The sequence below is a fragment of the Bos mutus genome, chromosome 9 (genome assembly GCF_027580195.1).
Source record: "Bos mutus isolate GX-2022 chromosome 9, NWIPB_WYAK_1.1, whole genome shotgun sequence".
NCBI lineage: Eukaryota > Metazoa > Chordata > Mammalia > Artiodactyla > Bovidae > Bos > Bos mutus.
In genome coordinates, this window is record NC_091625.1 from 69,083,597 (window position 1) to 69,097,183 (window position 13,587).

A 13,587-nucleotide genomic window follows, 5' to 3' on the forward strand; every position below is an offset into this window, starting at 1 on the left:
TAGCATAAATCAGTCTCTATTCTTATCACTTATTTTATAATTGTGTTGATTGACCAAAGCATAATGGATGAAGGGAAAGAAAAGCTGCATTGAACAGAACTTTCATCTCTTATGCCCCAAATTTATTCAAGCAACAAGTAATTTGGGGTGTCAAAGTGCCCTCTTTTCCCTGGAGACCCTGGGGTGCAAACATTCACCCTTAAACAATTCCCAGAGAGCCACTCACTCCTGTCATAGCCTGTTAGTGACCAGAAACATCAAATTGTTATCACCATCCCAGATATGATGGGATTATAGGGAATCTATTTCAAGGACCATTTTCCTGTGAACAAACTAACCGTAAAAAAAAGTTCATGAATGAAACAAGAACATTTCCCTATCAACAAAATAACTGTAAAGTAGGGTGGGCTGGGCTGATACTTGGAGAATTTAATGAATAAGACATTGTTGATGCTTCTTGAACTGCTGGGGTCAATCTTTACTAGTACAATCACAAAAACAAAAGCAAAAAAAAAAAAAACCAACATACTTTTTCAGAATAATTTGATTCCTATCTATTGTTCTGTACCTAAGAATACCAATCCTGTGTGATGATACTTGGGCTTTCCCAGTGGCTCAGCAGTAAAGAATCTGCCTGCAATGCAGAAAACGCAAGAGACACTGGTTCAATCCCTGGGTTGGAAAGGGTTCCCTGGAGGAGGCCATGACAACCCACTCCAATATCTTGCCTGGAGAATCCCATGGACAGAGGAGCCTGGCAGGCTACAGTCCATAGGGTCACAAAGAGTTGGACACTACTGAAGCAACTTAGAATACATGCACAAATGATGCTTAGGGGAAGGCTTTATGTTCAGAGCGCCTGGAAAAATCTCCTTACCTGGTGGCCAATACCCAGAAGCATATTCTGCAAGCCATAATCTCCTGAGATTCTTCTGGCAAAAAAAACCCTCAATGGTCCAGTAAGTCTGAAAAGACTCATACTGTATCCCTCTTGGAGATTCACAATGCACTCTATTGAATTAAAGTCTCTAAGAAACCTTGCAGTAATCTACTTACCCCAGTATTCTCTACATTTATCCGTTTCCAAGCAATGTCTAATAAAATGTGGTAGAATGAGTTTCACAGACCATCCCGTGGGCACATTTTCTTGAGCTACCGTCAGTGTTGTCCCACTTCCAGATCAGAGTTTCTCAAAAGTGTCGTGGTGGTGGTGGTTTAGTCACTAAGTCATGTCCGACTCTTGTGACCCCATGGACTGTAGCCTGCCAGGCTCCTCTGTCCATGGGATTTTTCAGGCCAGAATACTGGAGTGGATTGCCATTTCCTTCTCCAGGGAATCTTCCCAACCCAGGAATTGAACCCGGGTCTCCTGCACTGCAGGCAGATTCTTTACCGACTGAGCTATGAGGGAAGCCCCCAAAGTGTATCCTCTACCAGTTTCCCCCTTTCTCAGTGTGACCCAGCCACAATAGGTCTATTTCTGCACCTCCTTTCAAGCTGAAAACAGTCTTAACTCAGGGATTTTGTACTCAACGCTCCCTCTGCCTAGAACTCCATGCTTCTACGTATGCACACGGGCTCCATCTTTCATTTCATTCAAGCCTCTGCTCAAAAGCCTGCATTTCAGAGACATCTTCTATAATGGACTGAATTGAGTACCCCACCTAAACTCATATGTTGAAGCCATAGCCCCCAGTGAGTTTATTTGAAGATAGGGCCTTATAGAGAGGTAACTAAGGTTAAATGAGGTTGTAAGGGTGAGACTCTAATCCAATCCTTATAAGGAAAGGAAGAGACACATCGGTTGCCTGAGCTCAGAGAAGAGGCCATGTGAGGACAAAGCAAGAAGACAGCCAGCCATCTACAAGCCAATGAGAGATCTCAAGAGAAACCAGCCCCGCGGGCACCTCGGTTTTGGATGTCCAGTCTTCAGAACTGAAAAGATTAATTTCTGTTGTTTAAGCCACCCAGTCGGCCGGATTTTGTTACAGTAGCTCTAGAAGGCTAATACTCCTTCCCTGACCGCCCACCTAATTCTCTTCTCTCCTTGTCCTGCCTTCTCTCTCTCTTTTTTTTTTTCCTGCAGAGTGCTTATCATGACTTGACACTATATCTCTAGGAGGTTGAGAGGCAGTAGAGTATAGTGGATAAGTGTTTGGGGTCTGGGTTGAAATTTCAACCCTACCACTTCATAGTGGTGTGGTCATTGATGAGTTATGGAAGTTTCATGAGCTTTACAGAATTGATATTGCTTCAAAGGCATTGTTATAAGACTGTAATGAGATAGAACATGGGAGGGAATTCCCTGGTGGTCCTAATGGACCCCAGGCTTCCACTGCAGGGGGCCTGGGTTCAATCCCTTGTCTGGAAACTAAGATCCCACAAGCCATGCAGTGCAGCCAAAAAAGAGAAAAAGACAAAATACAAGTTAAAAAAAAGAGAACACAACTACTATTCTCTGGAACAACACACATGTTCAAAAATTGTTACCTACTTTGCTTATGGTCTGTCTACCCCACTGGAATGTATAAGGACAGGGAGTTTGTCTTACCCATGGTTATGCTCACAGTGCCTCCAAGGCACATATTAAGCCCTCAATAAATATTAGTTACATGAAATATAAATAAATGAAGTCCTATGGACCTTGTCTCAAAGTTCGCAAAGAATTTAAATTCTTTATTGTCACTTCCATGTCTATCTTTTTTGCTGAATGAACACCTTATAATCTGCTACTACCACATGATTTCAGAGTCCTTATTTTGTGTTGACTGTTGTACTGGTGCCAAGTGACACTACTTTAATTGACATGCACTAATGAGCCAAGTTCAGAAGGGCAGTTAACAAGGGGCAGAGGCTATAGGCTTTCCAACCCAAAAGACTCACATTGAAGTAGTCATGACTACATTTATAGTGAGTGATGCTTCATCAGCAAAACATCACCCATATAATCAAATCAGAGCACTTCATTTAAAGTGTGTCCGTTTCATTTGTATTTAATTTTTTTGTATTGGTTTTGCTGCTCTATGTAATTGGATTCTCTAGATATCAGCAATGGCACTTTGGCGTCCTCCACTGATGGACTTCAGAACCTTCACTGCCCTATGGCATGTCGTTGAAATGAGTCATCCTTTATGACTTATTCAGATGAATGCCGAATTCAAGTCAGAGGCCTGGGGGGTTTGGTATCACCTTCAGTAGGTCACAACTATGTAAAAAAGGCTTTGTCCATCTGTCACTAAGTCATCCTCTAGAAGTTTTATATCAACATCTGCGATCACTTGTGCCTGAAATTGTCAAGGAAATCAACAATGGGCTCATTTACTACTAAGGAAATAACAGGAGAATTTAACCCCTAATGTAACATGTCCCTCTGTTTTCACAGATATACATCTTCCAATGACATTAACGATTATTCCCACCACATGCTGAAAAGAATTTTAAATTGAAATGTAAGTAAAGAATTTGCTCTCGTTATGGTAGTTAATTGAACTACCATATTGAACTACCCATTGAACTGGGGTAGTTTATTGAACCCCACCCCAGATTCTGGTTAGTAAAATAGGCTGATTACCAGTGTTTCATCTCCATCCTTCTATCTGCTAGACCTACTTAGCATAACCCAAGCAACCAGAGTGAATTTGGAAAAGAGCCTTTATTGAAAAAAGTTCTTAAGCTCTAAAGGATGTTTAACAAATCCTAATATCTAATCTTCTAAAAGTTCCCAGTGATGTGGTATTTTTCATAAATGAAGAAAACTGTTAATACCAGCCACAACCAGGAATCAAAATTTTAAAAGCAATATCCTTTATAATAAAATATGAAATACTCAGGGAGAGGTCTGTCAGAAGTCTATTTACTGTTTACTGCTTAGGAAGCCAGCTAAGCATCCCAGAGACCCTCCCCATTCTACTGTTTTATAGATCAGGGTGAAGACTTTACAGCTGTGACAGAGACTCTGCATAGCCACATGAAACCCTTGGTGAGATAATTCCGGAAGCGGTGACAACAGCTTGTCCTTGGTAGAGTCTGCCAGCCACTCACTAAGGCAGGCACCAAGTGGCCATGGGGAAGGTTAGAACATGAAAAGAGAAATCACCCCAAGGAGTGGCTACCAATCTCCCTCCCCAAATTTTCCACATTCTCTAGGAGACTTTTCATTATTGAAGTGACTTTTTAGTTGCTTTTAGTTTAGTAGACCGGTATCTTCAATTTTTTTTTTTTTCCCACTAAAGCTTCAGTTGATGGCAACTCAACTCAGTGTATGAGCCAATGTCAACACAGTCTCCTACCCTTGCCCTTTTAGTCTTTTCTGAGAAACTTGGTAGTTACCACATAAGCCACATCACTGTCATTCAGGGGGCACCTTCTACTGCCAATGGAGGGCCACAGGAATGTGCGAGCAGAGGACAGCGGAGGGTGCCAGCTGCTAAAGCAGCAAGCACAAACTGATGCGCCAAGAGGAGAAGGACCGGGGACCGTACTGCCATCCATTCCATCATCGTGTCTTGTGGCCATTCTCTCCTTCTGTGTCCATCTCCACTCTCAGAGGGCAGGTACCATGATTTTTTCTTATACATCCAGCATCTAGTCAAGAGGTTGGGTTATAGCAGAATTAAGTATTTGTCAAATAACTGAACAAACCAGTGTACTGCTTGGAAAAGCATTCAGAGCAGGACATACTGGGAAGAGTTTTTATAAATGGAAAGAACTCTGTATGAAGGAAATTTCAGGGTTTCTAGACACAGGTATATTGACATGGTGATTTTTTTCTCTGAAATTTAGAGAATGTAGGAAAAGTTCTTTTCTACATCTGGGAATTTATTGGTAGTGTAAGGAAATGGCAGTATTCCCAGTATTCTTGCCTGGAGGATTCCATGGACAGAAGAGCCTGGCAGGCTACAGTGTAGGGGGTTGCAAAGAGTTGGACGTGAATGAACAACTAACACATACACACACACATATATATACACATATGTATAACAAACAGGTTTGCTTGAAGTCAGGTACTTTTCAAATCAAATAAACTGGCTACAAAGAAATTTAGGCCTCCTAGTGTCATTCCCAACCTCACCAAATAAACAGTCATCTCTGGAATGGCCTGGGAGAATCAACTCTCAATTCCACTATACTTTGAGTTACAGAGTAACCTGCCAGCAATCCTCTCAGAATTCATGGGGCTGTTTAAATAGAGCAAAGTCCACAAAAAGTTCCACCGAGATGTGCTGAGCAAAGGCCAGAGCCCCAGGAGAAAACAAGTGTAGCCTCTGAGCGAAGCTGACCTCACCTGGAGTGCAAACCCCACTGGCCCGGGGTAGGGGATCTGTGTGATTGGCAATGAGCCCTGTGCTGTCAGAGCTCCTGAGCAAGCTTCCAGGCTGGTTCCTGTTCTCTGGCATCTTCCTGCCTGTGACTTTGCTGCTGCTCCTTCTCATTGCCTACTTCAGGATCAAGCTGATGGAGGGTAAGTGAGAAGCCAGCCAGGGCAGGGGTTAGAGGTCCTTTCCCACGGCACACATCTGAACAAGTCCATGGACTATCCGTCTTTCTGGGAGGCCTGGAATCACATCTTTTTTGAGTGTGCAGGGACCCCTCAATAAATGCCCTCTTAAGATACCTTCACGGGTGAACATGGCAAGTTTGATCTCACCAGCAGTGTGGATGGTACACTAGGCCCTGAAGACTTGATGCAGGGATCCTTCACTGCAGCCCCTCAAAGACAGATGAACTGTGAATCAGCAATTTGGACACATGACTGCTTGTCTCTCTCAGGCCAATAGATTCACAAACAATACACGGTGTTACATGGTCTGCTGTGTCTGCCTGACAGGGGTGCATGTGTGTGTAAGTCCTTGTGAGTGTGTGTGCACACACTTCTTTCTCCATTAAACTTCTATTAAGGAAACATGCCATCATTGTGCTATCAGAGTGTTAGTAAATGTCAAGCTCTAATAGATATCTGATGGCTTGGTGTGACTTTACTATGAAACTGTGGTCTTAAGGTGGGGAGAAAAAAGAAACCTCAGGAAGCTTAAAGTGGTTGGGCCACAGGCTGCTGGGTCCTGGATTGAGACTATTTATTCTGCTGTAACTGAAAAGAATGAAACTGCATTATAGTTTGATTGACTAAGCGTTAATAATGTACCCAAATGTTAGACTAACATGAGAGGTTAATAGTTATTTTAGTAATATCAACAAAAACCAGTAATATTCCTTAAGTTGGATGATGTCGTGTTAACCAAAAATCAAATTTGAAGTACGTCTTCCTACCCTCCTTTGCTTCTCTCTGCTCCCATTTAGGATCTGCATATCCTTTTTTGGAGTCATTTCTGATTACATTTTCCAGTGTGAGCAGACAACCTTAAACTAGGCATGCCTTCATTTTTATGTGGATCCAATCCCCCTAATTCCAAATTTCCCTTTCTTATTAAAAAAAAAAAACCTCTGAGAACATATAGCTTTAAAAATTATAGTTCTTTCTGTAACTGTTTTCCTAAGGGCAAGCAGTTATATATCTTCTCTCCAGTTTGAGGGCAAAAGAGATCACTTGGCCCCAAATAAAATATCACCAGTTTGAATCTCTATTTAGCAGCTCCCACTTAAAAACTGTAAACAGATGGTCAAATGTCATGTCATCAATCTTGCAACCAGGGTTATGGCAAGTGTAATCATTCCTATTTTGTCCTGTGAAGAAAGGGACATTGACAGATTAACTAGTGTGTTCACAGAACCCCAGTCTTGCATCCTGAAACAGAAACTTATCTTGCTTGCCTCATACATCCTAGTCCATCAGGCAAGAGATGCATTTTAAGATGTGATGGAAAGCATGTGGTGGTATCATAATCATTAATCCCACATTTCAAGCCTTAGGAGGTAACAGTGCATGAAAATTTAATTAGTATGTAGAGAACATCAATTTTTTCACAAAGGAAGAAAGGAAATTCCCTAACATCCTGCACTCTTCAATCTATTTCCATTGCCTTGAGTAAGCTCTTGAGGTAGAGGTCCAATTCTTGAACTTTCCATCACCAAACCCTTCATCAGCCTCTACCAGGGACATGTCACCTCTCCGTGGGTGAAAGTTTTGATGATCTTACCTCCCCAGGGCCTGAGATTTCTAAACTGCTAGTTTCAGTGCCACTCAAAATACCATCACCCTGATCACGAACAAACTGCTTGCTAAAATAACCAACATTGCCAAAAACAGTCACTATGAAAAACAAATTGTGTCTCTCGAAAGTCTGAAAGTTTTGTATGGAGTTAGATGTAAATAAGGTCAGGAAAAGTGACCAGGTTCTGACCTTCAGCAACTGACATTCTCAAACAGGTAACTGAAGTATTGAAAATGTGCAGTGTGTCTAGGCGTCTCTCACTGAACTTTTTGGAGAAGGAAATGGCAACCCACTCCAGTACTCTTGCCTGGAGAATCCCATGGACAAAGGAGCCTGGTGGGCTACAGTCCATGGGGTCGCAAAGAGTCCAACATGACTGAGCAACTAACACAAACACACACACATATATATACACGCTTTGGTGGTTGGCAATAGAAAAAAAAGAAAGGATTTTGAGAAATCAGAGTAAGTTAAGGGTTAACAGGTGAAACTGTTAAGATCTCAGGCAAAAGGGTCAAACCAAATGGGAGTTTGACTTCAGCTCTGTAACAATGGTCACACTACCTAACCTTTTGTTGTTGTCTTTTAACATATGCAATTTATCTTACAGGTTGGGCATTTAAAAATAAAACATATTTGGTAACAATTAGTTGAAGAAAAATATAGCTAAAATTGAGGGCTTTAAAGAAAAATTGTTAAGTATGTACTCTAATCTTCAATAGATCATAACATATACATTTGTCAAAAGATTCCATTGAGGGAGCGGTGATTCTTGACTGGTCTGTCAAAGCATGAATAAATCAACTGTGTAAAAGCTCTCTTAACATATCAAACAATCTTTACAGAAAGTGATTAGAGTCCTCAGTCAGTCAGTTCAGTCACTCAGTCGTGCCTGACTCCGCAACCCCATGAACCAAAGCACGCCAGGCCTCCCTGTCCATCACCAACTCCCGGAGTTTACCCAAACTCACGTCTATTGAGTCAGTGATGCCATCTAACCATCTCATCCTCTGTCATCCCCTTCTCCTCCTGCCTTAAATCCTTCCCAACATCAGGGTCTTTTCAAATGAGTTAGCTCTTCACATCAGGTGGCCAAAATACTGGTTTCAGCTTCAACATCAGTCCTTCCAATGAACACCCAGGACTGATTTCCTTTAGGATGGACTGGTTGGATTTCTTTGCAGTCCAAGGGACTCTCAAGAGTCTTCTCCAACACCACATTTCAAAAGCATCAATTCTTCGGCGCTCAGCATTCTTTATAGTCCAACCCTCACATCCATACGTGACTACTGGTAAAACCATAGCCTTGACTAGACGGACCTTTGTTGACAAAGTAATGTCTCTGCTTTTTAATATGCTGTCTAGGTTGGTCATAACTTTCCATCCAAGGAGTAAGCGTCTTTTAATTTCATGGCTGCAATCACCATTTGCAGTGATTTTGGAGCCCAGAAAAATAGTCAGCCACTGTTTGCACTGTTTCCCCATCTATTTCCCATGATGTGATGGGACCAGATGCCATGATCTTCGTTTTCTGAATGTTGAGTTTTAAGCCAACTTTTTCACTCTCCTCTTTCGCTTTCATCAAGAGGCTCTTTAGTTCTTCTTCCCTTTCTGCCATAAAGGTGGTGTCATCTGCATATCTGAGGTTACTGATATTTCTCCTGGCAATCTTGATTCCAGCTTGTGCTTCATCCAGCCCAGCGTTTCTCATGATGTACTCTGCATAGAGTTAAATAAGCAGGGTGACAATATACAGCCTTGACATACTCCTTTTCTTATTTGAAACCAGTCTGTTGTTCCATGTCTAGTTTGAACTGTTGTTTCCTGACCTTTATGCAGGTTTCTCAAGAGGCAGGTCAGGTGGTCTGGTATTCCCATCTCTTTCAGAATTTTCCACAGTTCATTGTGATCCACACAGTCAAAGGCTTTGGCATAGTCAATAAAGCAGAAATAGATGTTTTTTCTGGAACTCTAGCTTTTTTGATGATCCAGAGAATGTTGGCAATTTGATCTCTGGTTCCTCTGCCTTTTCTTTTTTTTAATTTTATTTTATTTTTAAACTTTACATAATTGTATTAGTTTTGCCCTCTGCCATTTCTAAAACCAGCTTGAACATTTGTAAGTTCACGGTTCATGTATTGCTGAAGCCTGTCTTGGAGAATTTTGAGCATTACCTTACCAGCGTATGAGATGAGTGCAACTGTGTGGTAGTTTGAGCATTCTTTGGCATTGCCTTTCCATAAAATAATCCATTTACATTCACTGTCCCAGGGTGCTAGTGGTAAAGAACCCATCTGCCAATGTAGGAGACATAAGAGAAACTGGTTCAATCCCTGGGTTGAGAAGATCCCCTGGAGGAAGGCATGGCAACTCACTCCAGTATTATTGCCTGGAGAATTCCGTGGACAGAGGAGCCTGGTGGGCTATAGTCCATGGGGTCGCACAGAGTTGGACACAACTAAGGCTGCAGTCCCTGGGGTCGCCAAGAGTCGGACAGACTGAGCGACTTCACTTTCACTTTTCACTTTCACGCATTGGAGAAGGCAATGGCACCCCATTCCAGTGTTCTTGCCTGGAGAATCCCATGGACAGAGGAGCCTGGTGGGCTGCGGTCCATGGGGTCGCACAGAGTCGGACACAACTGAGCGACTTCACTTTCACTTTTCACTTTCAGGCATTGGAGAAGGAAATGGCAACCCACTGCAGTGTTCTTGCCTGGAGAATCCCAGGGACGGGGGAGCCTGGTGGGCTGCCGTCTATGGGGTTGCACAGAATCGGACACGACTGAAGAGACTTAGCAGAAGCAGCATCATCAGCAGCTGCAGCAACGTGACTTAAGATGCATGTCCAATTAAGTGGCATACTACCTAACCTCTTAAAGCTTCAGTTTCTTCACTTGTAAAGTAGAATTAATAGCAGGATGTAGCTGTAGGGTTGGTGTGGGGATTAAGTGAGGTAATACATGTAAGGTTTTTAACAGTGCCTTTTCTTAACAACGTTCAGTCATTATGACCCCTGCTGATTTATTAATATGAATTCTCAGAAGACAGCGTTTGTGTCATTATAATAACCATCATTAAAATATACCTGCACTAAAAATACTGGAGTGGGCTGTTATATCCTCCCCCAGGGGATCTTCCTGACCCAGGGATCGAACCCATGTCTCTCATATCTCCTGCATTGGCAGGCGGGTTCTTTACCACCAGCGCCACCTGGGAAGCCAATAGCCATATTAAACTTCAAGACAAATTTACCTTTACTTAAAAATAAATTCTAAAAATTTTACTTAAAATTAAGTAAGTTTCCCAAGGTCACTCACTTAGAAAATGGTAGAGACAGGTTATCTGGCTCCAGAAATAGTCCTCTCAGCTAAAACACCACCCCTGGAGTATTGAACACAGAGTAGGTGTTCAGTAAGTATCTGCTGAATGGAGGAATACTTTCAGCCCAGGCAAAGAAGCTTATCACCAACGTGGGAGAATTTAAAGGCAAGAATTTTACAAAAATTTTGAGGGGATGGATCAACCTCTTTAACAGGGTAATTATTGATGATGGTGATTCCTCAGCATGAAGATTTATCTCTGAATCAAGGAGACTACATTTCTTCACCTGTGGCCCAACAGAGACAATGTCATTGCCTGAAGAATAATCTTCAATTGCAAACTCCGATGTTCTATGTTCTCATGGCCACTTGCCTATTCTCACCTGTCTAATCTCTCTATGCTCTCCTAAAAGTTCCATTAAAACGAAATAATGGCCAAATTACAAGCTCTTTCAGTATTACGAGCTATTTCTCTTGCTCTCTGCATTGAGCCTGGCACAGACACTTGGTTTACAGGATAGATAGCTCATTGAGGAATGATGGATTTCCTTTTGGTCTCTCCCCGCTAGTTTTTCATGCTTCTAGTTCTCTTCTTTCAGTGTCATTATTCAGATCACCCATTCTCAGTTCTAGTTTGTATCCTGGCTCCTCATTCAAAGCATCTTTGGTAATGAAGAATGAGGGAAGCAATTACTCATATTGCAATGAGTCTATAACCTAAGGCATGGGCTATCTGAAGCAATACCTTTGAACCAGCAATAATCTATGTGGGAAGGCAGTGAAACTGAGTGGCTGAGAGTATGGCCTCTGGAGTCAAGACTGCTGCTGCTGCTGCTAAGTCGCTTCAGTCGTGTCCGACTCTGTGTGACCCCATAGATGGCAGCCTGCCAGGCTCCCCCGTCCCTGGGATTCTCCAGGCAAGAGTACTGGAGGGGGTTGCCATTGCCTTCTCCGGAGTCAAGACTGCCTGGGATCAAATCCTAAATCCATCAGTTTCTATGATCTTGGGCAAACTGCCTCATTTTGATTCTCTACACCTTCTTTTGTTCATCTGTGAATTAAGAGTAAGTGACTACAACATAAGAATTAAATAAGACCCACAAAGGTCTTTTCACAGTGTATGGCACCAAAGTGATCAACAAACATTAGCTGTTAAAACTTGAGGCTTGTGTAACCTAAGACCTGATAGCCTCCAACTCAAACGTACCCTCTCTCGACTAAGATGACAAGCAATGTGGAATCACAGAAAGTCAGAGAGAGTGCTCATGTCCTGGGGTACATGGCATATAAAGTGCCTGGCAAGGAATAAATTGCTAGGATTTGACCTGTGGGCCAAAAAGAATATTTTCAGGTTCAATGCTATAAACATGCATTATCTCCTATGAGATTATAAACTCCTTGTCTCTGGCTTCGATAATTTGATTAATTATAATTCTGAAAATAAACTTTTAAGAGTAACAATAGTTTCTGTTATGCGTGTTGGTGGTAGTCAGAAAGAAAGCTGTTTTTTTTTTTTTTTTTGATGTATCAGGAAGATCTCAAAGGATAACTGTCAGGATTTCAGGGCTAAAGATCAAATGTATTATTGCAAGAGAGGTAATGGGTGAAAGTACCAGAGCAGATAAGGATATACAGAAATATGCTACATCATAAAAGCCAAGGGGAAGAGCCTGATTAGCGTGGGGGTCATGGGAAGGGAGCTCATGTCAAATGCTACAGAGGGAGGAAACTGGGGATTAGAAAATGACACCAGTTTGTAATTACGATGTCACTGATAAGTTTTAATATTTCTGTAGCTTTAAGTGAAGTTATATTTTAAGGGATTAAGGAGTAAGTGAAAATTAGCATCTCAGTTTTCAGTCAAAGGTACCAAAAGGTAAAGCGGAGACAAATATGATTTATCTAAAGACTAAATGCTGAAACACATTTTTGGTGGGGAGGAGCAGGACAGAAACCCTCTCTTACTCATTTCCATATCCCTAGGCCTTACATTAGACAGGCTTAATAAATGTTTATTGAATGTGGAAATCTTAATACATTTAATCAACATTTAATCTACTGAATATAAATATACTTAACATGTAACGATCTTTATTACAGTGGTAATTTGCCCAGTCTAACCATGACCATTCTTTAGAAATAAGCATTTACATTTCTTTTGGGAGAGGCTGAGAAGCAAAGGAGAGATCCTGCAGTAGTAGTTGCTCTGACGGCCATGACTTCTGTAACCGCCAGGATAGAAGTGCTGGCCAATTACATCTTAGGAGCTGTAAGTGACCAGTGGCGCTCAGCTGCCTTTGAAGTATTAACTAGTATTTTTCCTTTCAGTTAATGAAGAACTGTCACAGACTCCTGATCACCAACACAGTCTCAACGCTGGCTCTTCCCCCTACCAGAGAAAGAAGCGGACATGACTGTCAGGGACTGATCAGTGGCCAAAGCACAGTGTATTTCCGCTGGTCAGAGAGTAACAGTCAATGGCTTAGCAATAAAGTAGGTGAATAAACCAGATCCACAGCGAGATAGAAAGAATATTAAGATGCTTGGTCCAAACTATATTGAAAAGTGGCAGCTATTGTCCAAGAAGACAGCTATGAGACTCAGCTTAATCAGCAGTTCTTCAGAGTCCCAAGATTGTGCTGGATGGGTCCATGGACTGGATACTTAAAAACTTTTGTAACAAACTTTTATAGAACCATGTCTACTCTGAAGGGCATTATTTTCAAACTAAAATTCTTCAACATCATTATTATGTCATTTCGTGGAAGCTGGCATTATTCTGACTTTGGAGGTGAAGAAACTCTGGTAGAGAGAAAATGAATAGCAAAAGATGAGTGCCTGTGGATTCCCACTGTGAGTTCCCACTTCCTCTTCTTGACATTCAGCAAGGCATAAATGTCACCTTTTCAGGCATTATTTCTGGCTGTTGGTTTGCTTCTCCCCCTTTTCCAGTTGCTTTTGCAAATCACATCATCGTTGTGAGAACCCACAATAAGAGCCTCTCTTCACTGGATATGGATCATCATGAAGGTAGCTTTCAGCATGACACCACTTGGAAATACTGGCCATTTGGTGAGAAAAGTAAAGAACACAATGTTCATGGAACTCATATGGAGAATAACTCAAGACCTTGTCTCGAAAACCAAACATCAGGGA

At 41.8% G+C, this 13,587-nt stretch overlaps 1 protein-coding gene across 1 annotated transcript in view; it reads left to right on the forward strand.

The window, feature by feature from the left end:
- The window catches only part of SMLR1 (small leucine rich protein 1), a 174,474-nt gene extending 160,887 nt beyond the window's left edge, over positions 1-13,587 (forward strand). Inside the window, 4 exon segments of the mRNA XM_070376450.1 lie at positions 4,304-4,416; positions 5,190-5,309; positions 5,311-5,461; positions 12,760-13,587. Coding sequence (XP_070232551.1) covers positions 4,304-4,416; positions 5,190-5,309; positions 5,311-5,461; positions 12,760-12,845 — 470 coding nt within the window. The 3' untranslated portion in view covers positions 12,846-13,587.